The sequence below is a fragment of the Eptatretus burgeri genome, chromosome 1 (genome assembly GCF_056783735.1).
Source record: "Eptatretus burgeri isolate ZD-2024b chromosome 1, Ebu_testis_v1, whole genome shotgun sequence".
NCBI lineage: Eukaryota > Metazoa > Chordata > Myxini > Myxiniformes > Myxinidae > Eptatretus > Eptatretus burgeri.
Genome location: NC_140961.1, coordinates 145,790,575 through 145,813,009, shown reverse-complemented (window position 1 = coordinate 145,813,009; position 22,435 = coordinate 145,790,575). Strand labels below are relative to the sequence as shown.

The window sequence follows — 22,435 nt, the reverse complement described above, 5'->3', positions numbered from 1 at the left end:
TCCGTCCGACTGGCTGGGCGTCAACATTTATAGCTGTGAATGAGATAACTCATAAACTGTTCGCTATATCGATTTGAAATTTGGGTCACACATGTACCACCTGAAAAGGAAGAACCCTATTGATTTTGGGCGTGGCCGGATCCAAGATGGCCGACTGGGGCGGCCATCTTGAAAAAATTTTTTTTTTGTAATAAATGAAAAACCGCTTATCTGATTTCAATTATTTTTCAATGGCGGGGGATTCCGCATCTCTGATGGTATATTTTATTTTTTGCCTCAGAGTCAATTCAGGTAATGAAAAATTGTTAATGTTGTTGAACAATGTTCTATCAGAGGCAAAATTATTGATTTACCTGTCGAGAAAAGGCAAAATGAAAGGCAAACACTTTGAGCAATGTAATGTGATTTTGCATTTCCAATCCCTGGTTTCAACTCGTTTGAAACTAGAATTTAATTATTACAGGAATAATGCAAATATTGATACTTTTGTTGAAACTTCGTGTGTTGGCAAGATGTGCAACGTAAATGAAAATGTATTCGAAATTTACGTGTCGTGTTTCTTTCCTTGTGCCTTTGAAATTTTCTTGGTTTTAATTGCTTTTTTTTTGGTGTTTCTATGACTTCGTTGATTTCTCTTTGAAACTTGTTTTTAGTTTACTACTTTGGTTTTTTTTTTTTTTGGTATTTTTATAATAAAAGGAGTCAAAAGTCAAGTCTCTCTCTCTCTCTCTCTCTCTCTCTCTCTCTCTCTCTCTCTCTCTCTCTCTCTCTCTCTCTCTCTCTCTCTCTCTCCCTCTCTCTCTCTCTCTCTCTCTCTGTCTCTGTCTCTGTCTCTGTCTCTGTCTCTGTCTCTGTCTCTGTCTCTGTCTCTGTCTCTGTCTTTGTTTCTCTTTGTCTCTCTTTGTCTCTCTTTGTCTCTCTTTGTCTCTCTTTGTCTGTCTCTGTCTGTCTCTCACACCCACTGGTGGTAGTTCGTTTTTCAGGTGTGGTGTCGTGGCGGCTCGGTGCAGCTACTCAATGTTGTGGTGAGTTGTTCGTGTGGTTTTCTCCTTCCTGCCCCCTCCCCTTTTTCCCTTCTCTCCTGTTGTGTTTGTTTTGGTTTTTATGGTTGTGTCTTTTTCACCCTCTGTCCTTGAGATAGAGAAAGTTAGAGCAGACCTACTTGGGTGTGGCCCACACAGTGTTGATGAGAATTATTCAAAGTTTTTTTTCATATAAAGAGTCTCATTATTAAATAATTTTGATTCACTTATTTTTGACCTTGTCGTGGAGTACTCAATGTCAACCCAGGGTCAACACCTCAAAGGAGAATCTTTATTCACGTAAGTGGAGGGAGAACACGAATTGCATTCAATGAACTTCACTAACAGGAGCTCAAAAGTAATCCCTCTTTTACTGGAGCCAGGATGGGTGGAGGGAAAAGATTGGTGAAACACAGGATAGAAGAAAAGCAATTGCCACAGCCTGACCTTTCCCATAGATATTGAATTAAATAAAGCTGAATGTGGCTTGTCCCCATAGAAGAAGAGAAAGGGTTCCCATGGAAACATGATGGGAGGGGAACATATCAGGTGGTCATGCAAGCAAAACCTGGAGTTGACTGAAGCTCAACCAATCAGAATAGAGCAGAAAAAACTCTCAGGTTTTAATAAAGGAGTAACAAAGTTGAGTGCATCCTTCTGCCGAGAAAGTACAAAGGGAATCGGCGACTGTTATCACTTTGGCATGTTTCCTTGACAGTCTTAGCCTTGCTAGTATAAACAATCATTCATGCAGGCTCACTGCACACTAGGGTGTACCACTTTTGCAAAAGTAGTTGCTGCAATGTAGCACTATGTGCCTCTCGATTCCACTAGTGAAGTTAGGTGATCGACCAAAGTTTGAAATTTTTCCCGCCTTTTTTGACTGGGCCGCCATTTTGAAATTTCAGGAAAAATCCATATTTTTGGAAATAATATTAATTTTTGAATATTTTAAAAAATATATTTCTCTGTGTTTAGATGGCCGAATGCACTTCAGTAGGCACCAGTATGATAGTAAGTACCCGTAAATATTATTTACAACTTGTCCCAACATTTTGAGAAGGGGTTGCCATTTTTGAATTTCACTGAAAATCCCATATTTTGACAATTATTGCACGGCACATTGTTCGGCATTTACAGAATATCAGTAGTAGCGTTTTTATAAAGACATTATTAATGACAAATGGGAGCATGATCAATTAATTATGAGAACAACCAAATATGTTCTAAGCGACATGGTTTTCATATATGACAACATAACAATCGAGCAAACAAGCAACCACACAGATATCTGATAGAGAACATAGCGTTTGTTTTGTATAGTCTGGGTAAAGCTTCCTGTGCTCTTCCATGCACTGCAGCAATGCTTGACGTTTCTCATCATTGCACATATGAATAAAGTCAGACACTAGCTTAATTCCTCTTTCATCTAGATCATTTACGACACGCAAATAATTAGCACTTTCGCAAAATTTCATGTAACTAGCGAACTTGTCCCACAGAGCCACAGGTGTCTGCAGCCGCTCCTGATCATCGTCTATTCCTAGGAGATCAAACATCAGCCAGGATTCTTGGCTAATGAAAGACCTTAGCGTTGTCATATCATCACTTGAATTAAATTCCACGTGGGGAAGTTGTGGCTTGCCAGAGTCGAACTTCTCAGGCCGTTCTGTATCAAATAACACTCGTCCCATCATCTCTCTCTCTCTCTCTCTCTCTCTCTCTCTCTCTCTCTCTCTCTCTCTCTCTCTCTCTCTCTCTCTCTCTCTCTGTCTCTGTCTCTGTCTCTGTCTCTGTCTCTGTCTCTGTCTCTGTCTCTGTCTCTGTCTCTGTCTCTGTCTCTGTCTCTGTCTCTGTCTCTGTCTCTGTCTCTGTCTCTGTCTCTGTCTCTGTCTCTGTCTCTGTCTCTGTCTCTGTCTCTGTCTCTGTCTCTCTCTGTCTCTGTGTGTGTTATCCACCAGGGACAACACAACTAACTGAGGTGTTAAGTACCAAGTATGGTGATTGCACGACAAGATACAAGCATCTGCTACACCACTGTCGTCATGTTTGTATAGGAACATGTCAGCCATGAACTTCAGATCCTGTCGTGCCGCAGATGTGCTAAGTGGACTATCTAGGAATGCTTTCGCATAGAACAGACCTATGAATTTGGCCACTCTGTTTAAATACACTTGTTGAACATCCGATATCTTGAACTGCTCTTGAAGCAAAGCAAATTTGAGAAAATAGATGGCTTTCACCATCCACCTGGCGTGGTGGTCAGCGCCAGGGCGCATAAACTTGAAGTTGGCGAGATTACCACCGAGCCAAATAACCATGAGCATGATTAATTCCTTATAATCATCTCGAGGAAACGTTTTGTTCCCTAACTCTTCCCATGACCAGATAAGAACGTCCTGCACTACTTCACACAACCAGGGATCTGCTGAATCCCAGGAAAATTTGTTCAGTTTTGTGTAGTCAATAACAAGGGTGTTCCATTCGGCCTTCAAACGACGAAATAGCTTTACACCCGGATCATTTGTTTTATCTGTCACGTGCTCGACTACAATACTACATGTTTTATGTGCAGTTCATACATATTGGTCATTCAAGGTTTATCTGCAATATACAAATAATTAAAAATATATATATTTCATTAGATATACACAAAATATACGATTTTCACTGAATTTCCAAAATGGCAACCCCTTCTCAAAATGTCGGGACAAGTTTGCGAATAATATTTACGGGTACTTACTATCATAATGGTGCCTACTGAATTGCATTCGGCCATCTAAATACAGAGAAATATATATATATATATATATATATATATATATATTTTTTTAAATATTCAAAAATCAATATTATTTCCAAAAATATTGATTTTTCCTGAAATTTCAAAATGGCGGCCCGCGGTCAAAAAAGGCGGGAAAATTTGCAAACTTTGGTCGATCACCTAACTTCACGAGTGGAATCGATAGGCACATAGTGCTTCATTACAGCAACTACTTTTGCAAAAGTGGTACACCCTACTACACACGCACGAGCCATGAGACATTACAGATTGAAAGACGTAAAATGAATTTGTGTGATATCAGGTAACAAATGATATGTTGTATTGTAAATTGATATGTTTAATCAATATAATTAAGGTTGACTGGGGCTCATACAGCGTCTCCAATTCACAGGGTTTAATTACTTTCACAGACACATGTTGGAATCAATAGCAAGCACATTGATTAATAAGCTAAGGAATATAAGAACACATGGGTGATTACATTTCCTATGCGTTCTCTTTTAGCCATTATACAACTTCTATTAATATGAGTTAAATGAAAATGAGTTCAATTAATATTCAGTGGATAATGAGATTAAATGAGTTTCCATCCATCGGGACTATACTCTGTGCAGAGCGTTGGTGCTGCCTTAGCAGTCTCCTGGGCTGTTGGGCACAATCCTGGACAGGTCGCCACGCCTACACAGTATACTAGCAAGCTGATACTCATTTTGCTGACCTCGGAAGGATGACAGGCAGAGTCAACCCCACCTGGTATTAATTCAACAGCCAAGGGGTATTTGAACTCAGGATCATAGGATCCCAAGCCCAACACCCTAACCATTAAGCCAACACCATACATAAATGAGAACAGTTCTTATTAATGCCTACGTACAATCATATTGATGACAAAATTACTAAAATAGGAAATCCACCTCTACACCTTCTTGTTTGTTGTGGGCAAAGAGGTCATGGAAAGGCCGGGGTCATGGTAATGAAGAATTTAGTTGCCTCTTTTTAATGGCACAAGTTCATCTGCCTGCAACCACCAGAAAGCTTGTTGAAGGAAGTGTGAAGGCAACTGTTGGACTTCTTCTGGGGAGGCCATCACTGGTTATGACCAAACATTGTATGCCATCCATTGACCGAGTATGGCCATGGTATGGTCAACATCAGGAGCCATATAATAGCCTTTCTGCTGTGCTCCAGAAAACTATTGTTGCCAGAAGAGCAATTATATATCCAAACCATCTCCTGGCTTATCACATTTTGCTGCAAGCAGGTGGGCTTGGATATGGCCACAAATGTTTTCTGGTCCTGCTTCAATGTGTTTACACATTTCCTCTCTCTGATTTTATCAGAGTCTGTTGAATGCCTTGCAGAGACTTTCAGTGTTCCACCAGTGGGACAGCTTTGTCACTAAGAGTTTGCTCAAGAACCTTTCTTTTATAATCCTCTTTTCCCCAGTATTCCCAGAAGTCAGGACTTCTGCCAAAATTTTATAATCACTGGCATTGCAAAAGTATGGCACCTCCAGCATGTTTCAGGTTGCGGGTGGAAATCTGCTCAATATATAGGTGATCTAATCAGAATTCGGTCTAAAAGAGTGTTTGGAAAAGTCTTGCGAGAGGTCATACGAATAGGGTTCCATCTGGGATTAGTCTGGACCCAGGAGCATTAATTATTTTACAATGATGAGGTTTTTCCCAGATTATGTGTGCAATTCATTCCCAAACAAATTGCCCCCCATGAGAATGGGGTTAAACCTCTTTCAAAAGGCGAGCAGGAAAGATTTGTACAAGTCTTGTGTTAAGTTATTGCAGGGGGATACGCCATTGAACGGAGTAACCTGGTGGAAGAGACTGATGCCTGTTGGACCCCTTCTGAACCTGTATAGGACTCCATGTATAGCAAGCTCGAAAGAAAAAGGTCTGGTGATCTCCAGTGGAGGCTGATCCACTGGATAGTTCCTTCCAAGAAACTAATTAGTTATTTATCTCCTGCATCGATGTGTTGCCAGTTTTTCATATGTAAGGAGGATGTGTTCCATGCCTTCATTAATTGTGTGAGATTGGTCCCTTTATTTCATTGGTTTAATTTTGTGTCACACAAAATGAATGTTGTGTTCTCATTGTGTTCCTTTAATTTTGGTTTCCATGCCAAGCCTAAAAAGGTAAACATGCTTATGAGGTTTCTCGTAGTGACAGCCAAACTGGCAATATATTTCTCAAGAAAAGAGAAATTAAATGGAAAACACATCGGGCAAAATAATGTCATGTTCTTTTTTGAATGGTCTTGTGTCAGCGATACTAAAACATGAATTTTGTTTCTCCCAAGACACTAAAAATCTTGATGAGTTCACCAATACTTGGTGTCATGAAGGAATTTGTAAGGTTCATGAGAGCCAACTGGTAATATTCTTGAAGTGTGCTGTGGGGTACTACATAAAGTTAATGACTTCTACTTTTCTTTATTTCTTTTCTTCTCATTTTTTTCTTCTTTTTTTCCCCTGTTTGTTGAATTGTATATTTGTATGTTTCTCTATCTTGTGTACCAATGGTTGGTGTAATTATACAATTTTCTGTATTTTGTGACAAAAAAGGACCTCTAAAGTCAAAGTCTCTCTCTGCCCCTCTGTCTCTCTGTCTCTTTCTATCTCTCTGCTGTGTGATTGTGGTGAGCTGGGAGCTGCCTTTGCTGTTGGTTGTTACCTGATTTCGCATCTTTGTTTTACCCCCTTTCACATCGTTCTCACCCCCACCCGCTTGTTTGTTAGGTCCATATCATTATTTTTCATGTATCATTCCTTTTGTGATTAAACTTCTCCCCTGTGTTATTCTTCCCAGCATCGAGTCGAAGGAGAGAGAGAGAGAGAGAGACAGAGAGAGAGAGAGACAGAGAGACAGAGAGACAAACAGACAGACAGACAGACAGACAGAGAGCATGCGTTGTGAACGTGAGTGAATTATTTGCTTCCAATTGCTTCCGCATGTTTATATATTGCTTTGTTTAACGTGCTTTGAGCTGTTTTCAGTTATTTACATTTCCCTCCACCATTGCTATTTTTAGCACAGCCGGCATGAGGAGTGTTCATTCTCGCGGAACCGTATTCAGCTCATTAAGTCAGAAGCATGGCCTCACGTGCATCCCTCCTGCCCACGTGGCAGTCAAAGTGATTATTGCTGCAGTCGGTGGAATTATTGGCACTGAGAATGTCCTCGCAGCATCGAGAATGAACAACAAAGTTGTTGTTTTTGTTTTACAATAAAGTATGGTGGAGAGTGTTGTGGAATCGGGCTTATCCCTCGAGCCCACCATTTTCATTTCAGTTTCTCTGCTCGATTCTCCCTCAGTAAAGGTTATTATTTCCAATAATACTCCACCCTACCTGGAGAATGAAAAAAGTAGAATTTGCCCTTCGTCCTTTTGGTACAGTCGTGTCTCGCATTGTAATAGTTCCCTTACGGTGCGCGGTGATTGTTTTAAACACGTTTATTCCTTCAGACATCAACTCTTCATGGTTTTGAATGAGAACGGTCGTGATCTTGACGTCAGTTTCACAATTAATGTGCTTATGATACTTTTTGGCTGAATAACAAATGATGAAAGAAAGAAACAAAATAAATATTTTCTTCATGTAAGTCTGCAAATATTTCTCATAAATAAATGAGTTGTGTCAAGTGTGAAAAAATACAGTACTAAACATAACTTGTATGTTAAAAGTAAAATAAATAGTTACACAAAAAGGGATATGTGCAGTGTCTGGCTCTAAAAATGATCAATTAATCTCGAAACAAAAACATGGGTGAGATATTCAATAGTTTTTTTTGTTATCAGGGAGTAAATTTACAACAACTGGAATACCATGGGAATTACATCTACTGGGGTATTCTTTCTGTGTTCTGGCCACAAACTTGCACACAAGATTAGATGAGACTAACAGTCCTTAACCTTGGTCCAAACCTCTAAATAGGGTAGATGAAGCGTGTATTGAAACATGATATTCTTTATGGGAATAGCATGACATTGGAAGCAAACCACAAAACCAATAGTGAAATGTTGCATAATTTGTCTTTGATACAAAATCCTACGTTGAGAGAAAAGGTTGATGGGTTTATCATGAATAAAATGATAAGCGCAAATTGAGTCTTGGGCTTGGAAATTCAAAAAACTCTTAAATTCTTATGATGTCATTAAGAAGAGTATTTACCTCATAAACTTTTGACTGATAAATTAGATAAACCAATAATCACAAAGTTTTTAAAAGAAGGAAGGTTTATTCCAAAGGAGTTCATTACCTCTTGTCTGCTGACTAAATTTAACTCAATAATGATAAGGAATACAAATATGCTTTAACCGTGATTTGTTTGAGGAGTAGTGTGTGTGGGTTGTTCCTTCAAAAAAAAAAAATGGGTAATACTCTTATGTTAGCCTTCAGTGAGTCATTGTATTAAAGCAAAGGAAAACCTAAAAAATTGGGAACTGATGAGGGTACAGAGTTCTACAACAAAACATTTATGAATGATCTTAAAGATAACGGTATTACATTATACAGCACCTTTACTGAAGGAGAATAAGTTGTTATTGAGTGCTATAATCGCACTTTGAAAGAGAGACTGCATAAAAAATTCACTCAACTCAGTTCTCAATCAAGGTTATCTTTAATTCAGGACATTTCAGATAATTACAACAATTCAGTTCATTCCTCAACAAAATCAAAACCATTTGAAACGTTTACAAAAGTACCATACGAAAAGGAGATTAATCTGACAAATCCAAAGTTTAAGGTTGGTGATAGTGCAAGAATATATCGGCGGAAAAGTCATTTTGAGAAAGGTTAAACAAAGAAAGGCGGACGAATTAACTCTTTAAAATTGTTGATGGAATAGACACAGTTCCATGGACTTACAAATCGTATGATATGAATGCAGAAGAAATCTTGGTGTAATTTTATTCACAGGAATTACAAAAGGCAAAGATGATAAATTAAAAAGATTTTTTTTTTAAACATAATTAAAAAAATTCACTCCACTCCTCCCCCCCCCATTTTTGTATCAACACCCCCCTCATCCCTCATCCCACCCCATACCATTCCACACACACATGGGGAGGGGAGGGTGATGGGACAAAGGGGTGGTGGGTCATTGGGGGGGGGGAAGAGCACACCTTCCCGTTTTTTCATCCTTTATGCGTTTTTTAAATTAAGAATTAATCAATTGTAAGCAAAAAAAAAGTAATTTTAACCAGACAACATTAAAATCTTTACATTATTTAAACATTTTTCTTTGGGTGGTGGTAAATATTCAATTGTGAAAATGAACTTTCTTTCCCAGTGCAAATCACAGTCTGCTTTGGATACCTTGCAATTTTGAAACTCAGACACGATATTCTGTTTAAAACAAATACGGAAGAACCACTAGAGTATATAATGATGCTTATAAAACAAAATAATAAAAATAATATGAAATATTTCCCTCAACAAGATTTGGTGGTGATATTGTTCTCTCTGTTTTATTTAGTTGGCTTGAGAAACAATCAGTCATCTCTCTGTGTGGTTTGTATTTAATGCTGGACATATAACAAGCAGGGTATAGTTAAAGTCAATAACACCAAGTTGTCTATGATTATAAAAGTTTGTGAATAAGCATATCTCTTCCCTCTCACATAACTGCCCTTACAAGGTGTCTTGGTCAATCCTTTGTTCTGTTGTCTTCCCGGCTTCAGGGAAAGTTAAAGGATGAGACAATTCTTCAAAACACCTCATAATCTCATTATATAGTTCCCTTCAAACTGATTGAAGTTCTGTTAGGGTTTCATTCATATTCTCCTATTCTTCATAGCATTGATTGGCTTAATTTTTAACCTCAACCACAAACTCCGTTATTGGGAAGAAACTGTAAGAAAAATAAAAAAACAATAATTAATTATCAATCATGTAGTTATAAAGTCCTGTGTAAAACAATATATAATTAATAGGTTTAAACTTAACTTACCTCTCTTGTTGTGAAAATTGAAAATGATCTCCAAAGTCTGCCTCTTGGAAAAACATTCTCTCAATGTAGAAATGAGTAGTGAAGCAAGCTGAACTTTGGAGTCATTATATAGGCAGGTGTGGGTGAAGTCATCACATAACCAAAGACCAATGAGTTGTTTGCAAAGGTTTGGGTGTGCCTCTCTGAGAAAGGGATTAAAATTCTTCTTCGGATTAAACGTTTTAAAATTTCTCTTGATTAAGAGAGCTTGGAGTGCATTGACCCACCAAACAAGTTTTCCATCCAGCGCTTGGAAAGGTTTAACATATTTGAAGGGATTAAATGCTCTTGGTTCTTGGTAAATCCATTTCTTGGGTGAGAGATTCTCAAGTAGACAGGAGTATAATTAATTATATAAACTTATTTTAAAAACTGATTTTAAAAGAGAATGCTTATGAGGGGATGGCACAAGACCTCAAACCACAAAGCACAACCAAACTAATCAGCACAATCAAACCAATCAACACAACCGAACCACCCCACACAACTAATTTAATCAACACAATCAAACCGCACAGCACAACTAAACCACCAAGCAATAACCAAACCAAAGAGTGGGGAAAAATCACAACCTTGTATTTTTATGGAAAACATAATGAATATGGTAAACATCAAAAAGGTCTTGTCGAATAAATAACAAAGACAAGCCTAATTAAAGAACACAGCCTGAGGGTTTTCAAAAGATTTAATGGATGTCAAGAAATCAATGGAAAAATAATATATGACAATCTCAAAATGAAATGACTCAGGATGTTCTCAAAGCAGAACATTGAGAGGTTTTTAATTTCACATCTATTCAACAACGAGACTTAAACCAAGAACCAAGTTCCAACATAATATGAGTTAATATTATCCAACATATTTCCAACATATTATTATGCAACATATTTCCAACCTGGTCTCCAAAGCCAGTCGCCGACTGGGAATGCTCCATCATGCAAAGTCCTTCCTTGGCCCACCTGAGTTCCTGACTACAAACAAAGCTTTTGTCTGTGTCTGCAGCCTGATGGAGTACTGCTCTCCCTTCTGCACTGGTGCTTCTGCCTCTTACTTTTCTCGGCTTCACGCTTGGGAAACCAAAGCATTTAGAACTACTAATATCTCCCTCGGTGAGGCTAAGACTTTGGGTCTCGCACTCTTGTGGAAGCAGTTTCCTGCTGCCTTGAGACAGAAAAATGGAAGTTCGTATACAAGCCTTTTATTCAGTAAAATAAAAGACACTTCTGTGCACAGAAGGAAAACCTCGACTCTCATGGTATTGCGAGCCGAAGACTTAAGGTTAAATAGAATATTGACAGTATAAAAACAGTTTTTACCAAGATATCAGGTGGAACTTTGTGGACTTCAAATATGCCACAAAGAAAGGTTTTGGTTTGTTTGGAGTTTGTTTTCAGCTTCTAGGGGAGGGGTGTGGGGAGGGGTAGGAGAGAGTCATTGTTTTTACATTATATTTTGCATTTTACATGATTATAAATTTGATTTTAATAATTCAGTTTCCACACTATCAGACTACAGCCATGTCGGTGGTCTTTTTGTCTTCTACCATCTCCTCTCCAGTTGCGCCCCCCACGCTCCCTGCTGTCTGTGATTATGTCCCCCCCCCCATATTTCCGAAGGGTGCTCAAGGTCTGCCAGAAACCCCCATCTGTTAAAACTACCAAAATCACGAATCACTGCTCACCTTCTCTCTTTCATTCCTCTTTTTTTTTTTCCTGCCTTTGGAATAAACTCCCACACTCTCTTCAATCCTATTCTTCCCTCCAGGCCTTCAAAACAGCTGTTCACCACCACTTCTTATCTTTCCACATCCAAAACCACCATCTTTTCTACCCCCATTAATCCACCCCAACCCAACCTCCTTCAAACTCCCTGCTTTCCTTCCTGAAAATCCCTATAGTGTCCATCATGTATACCCCGTGTTCCCCACCCTATCACTCTCCCTTCCACAGGTCTCCAAATGTTTCTGTTCCCCACTGTTTTGTCCTTCCCTCTCCAACCCCTCTTGTCTCCTGCCCCCCTTGTTGTGTGTTGTGGTTTAGCTCTCTTACGAGCCTCGACAATATACCCAATATATATATATATATATATATATATATATATATATATATATATATATATATATATATATATATATATATATATATATATATAGTTGTACAGCTTGGCCATGAACTGTGTTCCCTTACCTAAGCAAAAGTGGACGTAATTTGAGACCTGGGAGGGCTACGTACCACATTCTGAAACCTCCTGACACCAGAAAATATGGAAATTTCATTTAAATTCTGCTCTTCTGCCCCTCTTTGTGACTCATCTATCGTTCCTGTTGAACATGGAGAGTTGGTTGTTCACTTACTACCAAGTGTAACCTTGTGCTGGAATGCGGCAGGTGATGACATATCCAGGATGTTTACTTTCAGCTGAATACTTGCAAAAGAGCTTAGCGAGAGCCGAAGCATTCTGTAATTTCACGAGACATTGGTACCTTCTGCAGTAGTTCAATTAAAACTACATATTCAAAGCCAATATACCATTGTGTTGCAATATAAAATAGTGCGTGTTAAGTGAAGTACTCTTCTTTTTTGCATACTTTTCCAGTTACTCTTTTATCTGAAAAAGGTACGATTTGTAAACAGCCTTGGTAATGTCGTACAGTTCGATGAAAATGGAGATCCACCTGCATTTTATGACCTCATAAACTGGCAAAAGAATAGCAGTGGTGACATAATCTTCAAGGTTGTTGGATCGTATGACTCTTCCTCTGCACCAGAAGAGCAGTTTCAAATTGATGAGAAGACGATTGTCTGGAACACTGAGGGCAGCAAGGCAAATAATCTTTGACATACAAAGTTCATGTTTCTGTTAATATGGCATTACGTTAACTTTTAAAACACAAATCCGAGGCTTGTCAAGGAGCAAATACCATAAATACTAAATGTCAATGTTGGTTTTCCTGTTGTTTTGTTGATATAATCTGAAAAAAACAATTAGATTAAAAATTGAATGCTTGCTTTTTCTTATTGATTGGTCATGATTTATATATAAATATTAAGGAATTGTAAAGGACAATTGATTATCATGGTTTTGGTGATAGTGATAATACAGGGTGACAATTAATTCATGAACATATTTGTTTTGTTGAGAAATTGTTTTATTTTAAAAGTATAACTTTGGGATACCAGATATTTAAAAGAACATGGCACGGAAATATTGGTGACATTCACACTTAATTTCTTGAAAATGACTGATGTTAGATGACTTCCATTGAAAGGTACGCATTCCCGACTGCAGAAAAATAAGTTTTCCATTATGTGCTGGTGTTTTAGAAGAAATGTGACTTATTTCATCGGCAATGGTGTCTTTCAGATCAGGTAATGTTTGTGGTCTTTCCACATAGACGTTGGACTTCAAAGAATCTCCTTTAAAAAAAACTTTGAGCAATTGTAATGGAGTCTTGATTGACAGAATAAAGCTCCACAATGGCAGCTCTGTTACACACTCCATTTAAAAATTTTTAATCTTAATGATTGGAATCAATTTTCCAAAGCTTTGTCCTTCATATCACCTGAGAAAACAAAGACAGATATTTATTATAAAGAGTTATTTGATTAAAACTTGTTTATTTCACGATAAAATCAAATTAATTAATTATCATGCAGCTCTTAACTATCCATGATGAAGCTAAGTTTATGGGCCTATCATTTTTCTGTCTTCATGAGTCAACGTCTTCCAAACTATCAAAAACAGAAGTGAATTTAATGTATTTAAAAACTTGGAATTTTAAACTCAGCAAATTGATGTCAACATTGTACAGGACGCAACAGGACAAAAGGAATAGATGAGAGAGGGGGGAAACACCAACAACAGAGTGGAAGGCCAAGATAGACTTTCATCAATAATTCCCCAAATCATGGGTCCTGGCATTGGGAGGACATTGGGACTTTGGTTGAGAAAAGTGAGCAAGGAAGTGAATACCAGGAGACCATTGATTTATTCTCTTGAAAAACAACATTCCAGTTCTGCCGATGACTCCACTTTGTGCAGTGCAATACATCACACTTGTGAAGGGCTGGCCACTCTTGAATCCCTTTTGCCAGATGTCACAAGATAAGCCGACCAGTCAGTCACTTGACACATGATGTTCAATGCTGGCAAGTCATATTTTGCCAGATATTTGTTCCCACACCTTTACATTTTCACGCTGTCATCCCACAAGGATGAGCAATCAAACTATCCAATACACTTCTTTCCACAGTTTCTGGAAAGAGGTGCAGTCTCTGGAATGCCTTGGCCTCACTATCCGCCATAACTCTTCATGGGAGGATCACATCGCTATCCTTGCATCAAAGGCCAGTCATTGTCCGGTTATTTTCTAGAGAGGTAAGGCATTTAGTGTGCATGGAACTCATCAGTGTGCAAGGTTTTCACACGGAGCTCCATGTCATATTGCTCCCCACTATGGGCTGGTGCTCCTGCTTCCCACCTTGTTCCTCTTGAGGCAGTTGAAAAAAGGCCTTCCGCACCATCGGAATCTCAAGGCAGGAGGCAGATTCACAAGGATGATCACTCTCCCAGAAGCAGTAGGTTGGTTGCCTCTATTTTATACAAGCACATCAGGCCTTGCTCTTCTTACCTTCTCCTACTCTGCCCCTTGGAAGCCACACTGGGTCATGCATGTTCCTTTGGAAACCCCCATGTACTCCACCAGAATTAATTTTTCCTCTTATTCTCCCAAATGTGGTTTCATCTCCTGTGTCCATTATCATGTCTCCATCACTGCACTCTTTCAAATGTGCTTCCCAGCACTACCTCATGTGCTCACCCATGCATATACTTGTTCTCTTCTGAATTTGCTGATTTTCATTTCTGTTTGTCTCTGGTCCCTTGTTAGTAGTTTTTGTGTTATTCCTCCTTTCATAAATGCAGTATGTATGGGGATCCCCTCTTATTCCCCACTCCAATCCCTTCACTAGTTTATGAACCTGATGCCCTGTGCTGTTGAGCTCCTCCAAGAGCCTAGACCCTGGTAGAAAGAAGACCAAGTCATTTAAATATGTGTCAACAAATCGAAATAAAATGTTAAAAGTGACTAATTAAATTTGGATACCAATACAATTCCTGTCCTGACAACGATCCTTGTATGTGTTTCCAGGTTCCCCAGTCTGTGTGCAGCTTACCTTGTGCTGCAGGGAGTCGCAAAGTGAATATCATTGGGGAGCCTTTCTGCTGCTTTCACTGTATCCGATGCAACATCGAAGAATTTTCAAACGCCAGTGGTAAATAACCAAAGTTAGTCACATGACGTTTATATTTGACAAGGAAAGTGATAAATCAAGATTAGTAGCCCCCATTGGACTTTGTCTGAAATGTGGATTTATGGATTTAGTCTTGATTTCCGTGTCCGTGCATGCATCCGCACCCATATCACGGACAAGTATGGACCAATTTTATTCATACTTGGCAAAAACACAACGCATGATGGTGTACATAAGCACCTCATTTTGTTTCACAAAGTGATCAAAGATGGCCGACTGGCGGCCATTTAGTTGTAAAAACACCTGATGTTGAACAATTCCTCAACCATTTATCAGACATGAATTTACCGTGGTGATTCAAACCTGTAAGACACACAAAGAATGGTGGCTTACATGTGCACATCATCTGTTTTTTCGAGATCAGATCCTAGATGGCCAAGTTTCCACCATTTTGTTACTTGAACGTGTCCCCAACCATTTCCTGAACATGCTAAGTCCGATTATGTTCAAACTTGGTGCAAGTACAGTAAATAATGGCATACATTTGCTTCTCACTGCATTTTGCAATCCGATCAAAGATGGTCGACTGGTAGACTGGCGGCCATTTTAGTTGTAAAAAAACTCCGGTGTTGAACACGTTCTCAAACATTTCTTGCACATGCATTTACCGATCTTATTCAAACTTAGCACACAGATAATGTATGATGGCATATTTATGCACGTCATTGTTTTTTGAGATAAGATCCACGATGGCCAACTGGTGGCCATTTTGTTACTTAAAAGTGTCCCCAACCATTTCTCATACATGCATGGACCGATTTTGTTCAAACATAGCAAATGTCACAAATGTCAGAAATGTTGTTGAACATTACATGACCACTCAAGTCATTCGCGCATACACATAAATCTTGTAAATAAGTGCTAGCCCTTTGTGATCTAATTGAATCAATTTGCATATGAGATGTCACACATAGTTGAATGTTTTTTTTTAATTATTATTCCATTCCAAGAACCACAATATCTGTGTCTTGAAAAAAAAAAGTGAATATTTAATTGCATAATAATAATTGGTAATAATCGATTTAAGTCCTGTTTAATATTCACCGATATGAATGTCTGCAAAACAGAAACGTTTTAAAATTGGGCTCTTGTGTGTGTCTCAATGCATTGAATTGGGTACGAAAGTCCGAGAAAATCCAAAATTAAGATGTTCCTTCCTTGGTTGAAGATAGACAAGAAGATAAAAAATATATAAATAAATTGTACATGTCGAGTACTTCAATTTTACTAAGAAAATTTATTTCCAATTCCAGATTCACAGGAGTGCTTCCGGTGCCCAAATAACTTTCAGTCTAACGAAGCACGAAATGCCTGTGACCCATTGTTGGAGGAATTCTTGGCATTCTCTGATCCATTAGGTCTAACAACTTTGGCCTTTGCTGTATTTGGCTCTGTCCTATCAATACTAGTCATTTTGTTTCTTTACATAAACGATAGTTTTGAAAGAGATACTATGGTACTTCTCCTTGCCATTATTGCATGTTTTGCGAGCAGTGTGCCTTTCCTCGGAAGGCCCACTCAAAGTGCTTGTCAGGTGCAGGAGCCTTTTTTCTGTATTTGCCTGACAACTGCAGTTGTTTCTGTGTTGCAGATAGCAAACCGTCCAATCTCACTTTTTCCAGGTACAACCTCAACGTTCAACCTGAAACAGAAGTTATCACTTATCGGACATCCTTAGTCAATGTCGTCACAACAGTAAATGCGACAACATTGTGTGGTCCATGCAAACTGAAAAGCCCCTTGTTGTGAAATGTAACACAAGAAAATACAGTCATATGCGAATTTGCTCTCATTCGTCATACAATAATTAATTCCATTAAATCAGGAGGCAAAATGCCCCATCTGCCACCCTGCTCCGACAATAGCCTAGATATTGTGGAAATCAAAAGGAAAGATGATTAATGTTAGATTTTTAAACTGGGAATTGGAAAATGCACTTGTTTTCTGAAATATGAAAGTTTTCCTTTTCTAACATTCTAATTCTTCTTGTTGCACTTCGTGATGACCTCATTAACAGGGTTCCTGAGTAACAGGGGTGTTTGTAACAAATGTCCACCCTTGATAAGGCAAGCTGCCGTTTTTATGTTCTTGCTTCCTCAGTGGACACTTTGCACAGCTTGGGCTGTTCTTGGATTGGAAAAACCTCACTACAACAATGACGCACAACAACGGCATCTCATTATTGAGTGTGCTGGAGCATCGTTGGCATGGGGGGTTTGTGCCCTCATGTACACAGCGCTTCTTGCAGGCATTTGTTTCTACCTGACCACGAGAAAGCCAATGGTTTACTCATCTAGCATACAGAACAAGTACATCTCTTTTAGCATACTTTTTACTTTCCTTGTGTGCTTAGCATTCGTGCCTGCAAACAGAAGTACGGAGGGAAGGTTTTCCACTGCGTCTAAAGCTTTTGCGATTATCGTCATTGCTTACGGGTTTCTCGTTTCTATATTTACTCCAAAGTGTTACTCTGTATTAAAAAAATAAACATACAATTACATACAGCATCATATTTCCTGCCTGTCTTATATTGTTCTCTGGGTACACAGAGCATCAATTCTTCCAAAGCAGTTTCTTGGCTGAGGTTGCAATCCTGGATGGGTCTCCTTTCTGACACAGGAAGTCTTTGCAGAAATTGGGAATTTGTTCCTAATGTTGGAGACAGCTCAAATACTCTTCACGAAGCATATCCTGAGGTCATTGGAATCCATCAACGAATTCCAGCCAATGGAACACCTACTTCAACATCAACTAACAGCTCGGTTTTAGCTATATTTGCCTTTTCACAAAATATGGAGGTGTCTTACTCGGGTTAAACATAAGAGAGTCTCAGTTATCACAAGTCTGTCATTAGATACAACTCTGAGTACCATTAGTTGTCATAAACTGTGTTGTGGTGGAACCATTTCAATGCCTGGTGTTGGCTAAATGATTAGGGTGGTGGGCTTGGGAACCTTGGGTCAGGACAGGTCAGGTATGGAAGTTGCGCCGGAGTAGCGTGCCACTGCGTTCACTTTCCGCCGGTACTACAGGGGCCTCCGTCTGGCCATCTATCAGACAGTTGCCTGGCCCATCCCCATCTTATTGAGTTGCTGATCAATCTGCTACTACAATGAGGCATGTGGTCGGCCCATTGGCCTCCTCCATTCATGAGGCTCCCTCGCCGAGAGAATCTGGTGAGCAGGATCAGCGTCAGGAAAATGAGCCACATGTCCATGCAGCTGCAGCTGATGCCCACGGGCTATGCAGGTAAGAAATCTCATTTGAGTCTGTCTTCGCAACCCCTCGTTGGACACAGTCTGACCAGAGATAGCCAAGGATACTCCGAAGAGACCTGGTACCAAACTAATTAAGTCTCCACTTCAGATACCTGGTCAGAGTCCAAGTCTCACATCCATAGAGCAAGACTGGAAGCCCCAAGGAACTGAAGACTCAGACTTTCATCCTCCCCCACAGGTACCGGCAGTGCCAAACCCCATGATCCAGTGAATCCATGACTCCTCAGGCCAGACACTGATGTCTGTTGACCTTTCACTCACAGCCAGCAGAGCCATGAGTATCACTGCCAAGGTAAGTGAATCTCTCGACAATCTCAACTTCCTCGCCATAAACAGGTACAAGCAAGATAGCAGCATCCAAGATGTTATTGAAAGTCTGGATGTTAGTTTTGACCCAGGAAACCCGTAATCCCAGCAGCATTGACTCCTCATTCAGCATCTCGATGGCCACTAAAATCATATCTAGAGTCTCTGCAAAGATGACTGCATGATCTGTGAAATCAAGGTCAGAGATCTTGACATTCCCAAACGATGCACCGCAGCTTGATCTCTCCAACATTCTCCCCAGAATCCAGTCCATACAAGTGCTGAAAAGTGTGGGGGCCAGTACACACCTCTGAGGAACTCGAGTTACAACTGGAAATAAGTCAGAGATGCTATCACCACATCTCACAGCACTCTCAGTACAGTGCAGTTCAGACATCAAATTGATCAGTTTTGGTGGCACCCCACGAAGACCAAGAATCCTCCAGAGGACATCCCAATTTACTGAATCAAACACTTTAAAGAGATCAACATAGGCTGCAAGCAGCCCTTGCCGAAACTCTCATCTGCATTGTTTGAGTACCTGAAGAGCAAGGATGTGGTCAATCATCGACCTCTTTCGTGTAAAGCCTGACTGCTCTGGACACTGATGCCCAAGCATATGGTGCCGAACCCTCACAAGAATTATATGAGCAAAGACCTTGCCCGGCTCTGAGAGCAGCATCACCTCTTGGTAGTTGTTGCAGTCCTGGCGATCATCCTTCCCTTTCCAGAGAGGGATAACAAGGCCGCTCTTTCAGTCAGTTGGGATTATGCCTGTGTTCCAGGAAGAACACAGAACTGCATGAAAGTACACAAATACAGAATTTCCACCAGCCTTGAGAAGTTCAGCATGGATGCCACAGATCCAAGGAGATTTACCCCCATTTCAACCTGTTCACTACTGCCTGTGTTTCCACAAATGAAGTAAATCACAGTTGATTGGAGGATCAGCATTTGGGAAAGTAACACCCCTGACATCCACCTCGAAAGGTGGTGGATTAGCTCGGTGCAGCCACTCAAAGTAACCGGCCCTGGTGGCTTTCACTTCAGACTCCTCTCTGAAGAGCCCACCACCCTCCGTTCTCACTGCAGTACACCGATGGACGGGCTTGGAGGAACGCAATGCGCGAATTCCCTTTTAAGCAGGATGAGAATCACTTGACCACAGGTGATGCTCTACCCCCTCACAGATTCCTCGCACATCGGCCTCCTTGTCCACCCTTAGCACATGTACAGTTTTACGCCTCAGCTCCCTGAAGAGCTCAGCTCTGCGATTCATCCTGGCTCTGTGAATCTGATCAATGGTACCCAGTGTCCCTTGAAAGAGAAAATTTTTCTTCGCCCTCTGGTGAGTTCCAACGCATCCACCGGCAACATCAAGGACAGTGGTCTTGAAGGCACTCCATAACTCTCCAGGATTCCCCAAAGCACTGTCGATGAAATTTCTCCGAAATTACTATAATGGGTTTGAGTGTGATAAAAACAATAATACAATGCTTATAATTATAAGTTTATATTGAAATAAATGTGTTAATTGTGCAAGAGAAAATGTACAAAAATATGATTTGACTCTATGTGATTGAAAATGTATCTATTTTAATTTTAATTGACATAATCATATCTCTCCTTTGTATGGAAAGATCAACCTGACTATTAAAAATGTGATGAGCAAGCTGACTTTTACAGTAAGCTGAGTTAAGTAAAAAATGAATTGCCTATTATTTAAATATATATTTTACTTACTTAGGGATTTTATGACATGATAAAATATATGGAACCAGCAAGCTGGATAGAGGAATGTTATTGCAACTCAACGAAGAATGTTGTTCTCAGGAAATGTCCAGACGTATTTTAAAAAAACACTGCTTGCTTTATATTCCCCTTCCATACCATAAATTGTCTGTGATCCATCTTCATGCCCAAAGGATTTCAGAGTTGCGTCATTCCTGTGCCGGGAGAAATTCTACACATCTTGTCTTGAAATATATACTGCAATCCTTTGAAATTAAGCTGATTGTTGCACAAAAGCTGGAAATGCTTTCCACCTGGAAATACATCGACCTGACAAACTGTGTCACCAGCAGTTAAAATGATAAAGAGCTGCGTCTCACTGAACACTATCTCAGAAATTAAAATTATCAATGCATTTCAGAGATCTGGAACAAATCTGTATTTCCGTTCACTCCTATGCGCATATGTATGTGTTTGTACGTATCTGTTTATGTTGTTTGTTAAATAAATGTTCAAATGTACAGGATGACTTGGAAAATTTATTCGACAATTTGGCGAGTCAGGCAGGAGCATTAAAACCTGGAGGAGTCTTGGTGCAGAGTAGGCTAATGGAAGGCACGAGCTCACAGATCAGAGAAGGAGAGACACATTGATCTTTGTGGGTGAGTGTGTGCTGCCAGCTCGCTGTGCTCTTCATTCTTTGTTTGGAAAGGTTAATATGCTTCGAGCAAAATTTGAGCATTTATAGATTTGAATTTTATTATTCAGTGGTTTATGTTTATTTTGGAGAATGTAAGTGTTGTTTCAAAGGGCATTGTTGGAGTCCCGAAAAGTCCTGATCAAGCTAAAGGGTCCAATATAATTGGCTGCACTGGCACTGTTTCGGTGTAAGGCCTAAGTCACATTTGCTCTACTGCTAGGATACTGCGGCCGTACCCCCCTGAATTGACAGAAAGGTGCGGCAGCCGCAGAGTTGCTGAGGTGGCCTCAGGGTGGCCCGACGCCGTATGGCTATCGTTTACAGGCCGTAGGGGTCGCCGTGGAATTATAGCGCGGAGTTATAACTTTTGCCATTTCTACATTGGCCGAAGCAATTCGACAAGCCAAGCTGTGACGTAGATGTGTTCCGCGCCGACCGTACGTAGGGCGTATGGTGGGCTTGCGTTATTCGTGCGGCTGCCGTAGGCTCTTATGAATGAAAAATGAATTTTGCCAACCCTAAAAAAATTACGGCGGCCGCACTATTTTCATGGTCACCGTAGGGTAGTCCTAAGGCGTCCCTGTGTTCAATGGACAGTGGCCTTGCGGTCTGTGTGACTACCTGTGGGCAATACAGGGTCGACGCACAGTTCCCCTACGCCTGCCGTGTGTCCTATGTGGGCCACCGTGGCAGTCTGCATCAACCGTGCGTCCACCGTGCGCTGCCGCTAGAGATCGGAATATAGGTGTTTGCCTGTACTCCGAACTGGTGTATTCAGATATATATATATATATATATATATATATATATATATATATATATATATATATATATATATATATATATATATATATATATATATATATATATACATAATAGTTATATTATATTCAGTTATTTATACTGGTATATTCCGAACTGTTATATTTTTATTTCAGTAAAAAAAGAACTGGTATATATATATATATATATATATATATATATATATATATATATGTATATATATATATATATATATATATATATATATATATATATATATATATATATATATATATATATATATATATATATATATATATATGTATATATATATATATATATATATATATATATATATATATATATATATATATATATACCCACTCGTTACCGTCCGGCTGGCCGCACGTTCACCTTTGGGCCCCGCTGCGGTCGCCTTGCGGGCACCTTGAGGCTACCTTGCGTCTGCTTTGAAAATTATATGGCCGCCGCAGGGACGCCCTAAGGTCACCGTGCGACATCAAATCA

The 22,435-nt window shown here is 39.6% G+C and overlaps 1 protein-coding gene and 1 long non-coding RNA gene across 2 annotated transcripts in view; one reads left to right on the top strand and one right to left on the bottom strand.

Annotated features, from left to right (window-relative positions):
• Positions 1-20,913, top strand: part of LOC147035692 (extracellular calcium-sensing receptor-like) — a 28,103-nt gene extending 7,190 nt beyond the window's left edge. Inside the window, exons 2-3 of the mRNA XM_085846865.1 lie at positions 14,968-15,091; positions 17,231-20,913. Of these exons, the coding sequence (XP_085702991.1) occupies positions 14,968-15,091; positions 17,231-17,289 (183 nt within the window). The 3' untranslated portion in view covers positions 17,290-20,913. The remainder of the gene's footprint in view (positions 1-14,967; positions 15,092-17,230) is intronic.
• LOC147035693 (uncharacterized) lies at positions 8,429-9,885 on the bottom strand. Its single transcript, XR_015049446.1, has 2 exons — positions 9,780-9,885; positions 8,429-9,680 (listed from the first exon to the last, which is right to left on the bottom strand). It is a non-coding gene; the product is annotated as an uncharacterized LOC147035693 (long non-coding RNA).
• Positions 20,914-22,435: the final 1,522 nt, after the last annotated feature.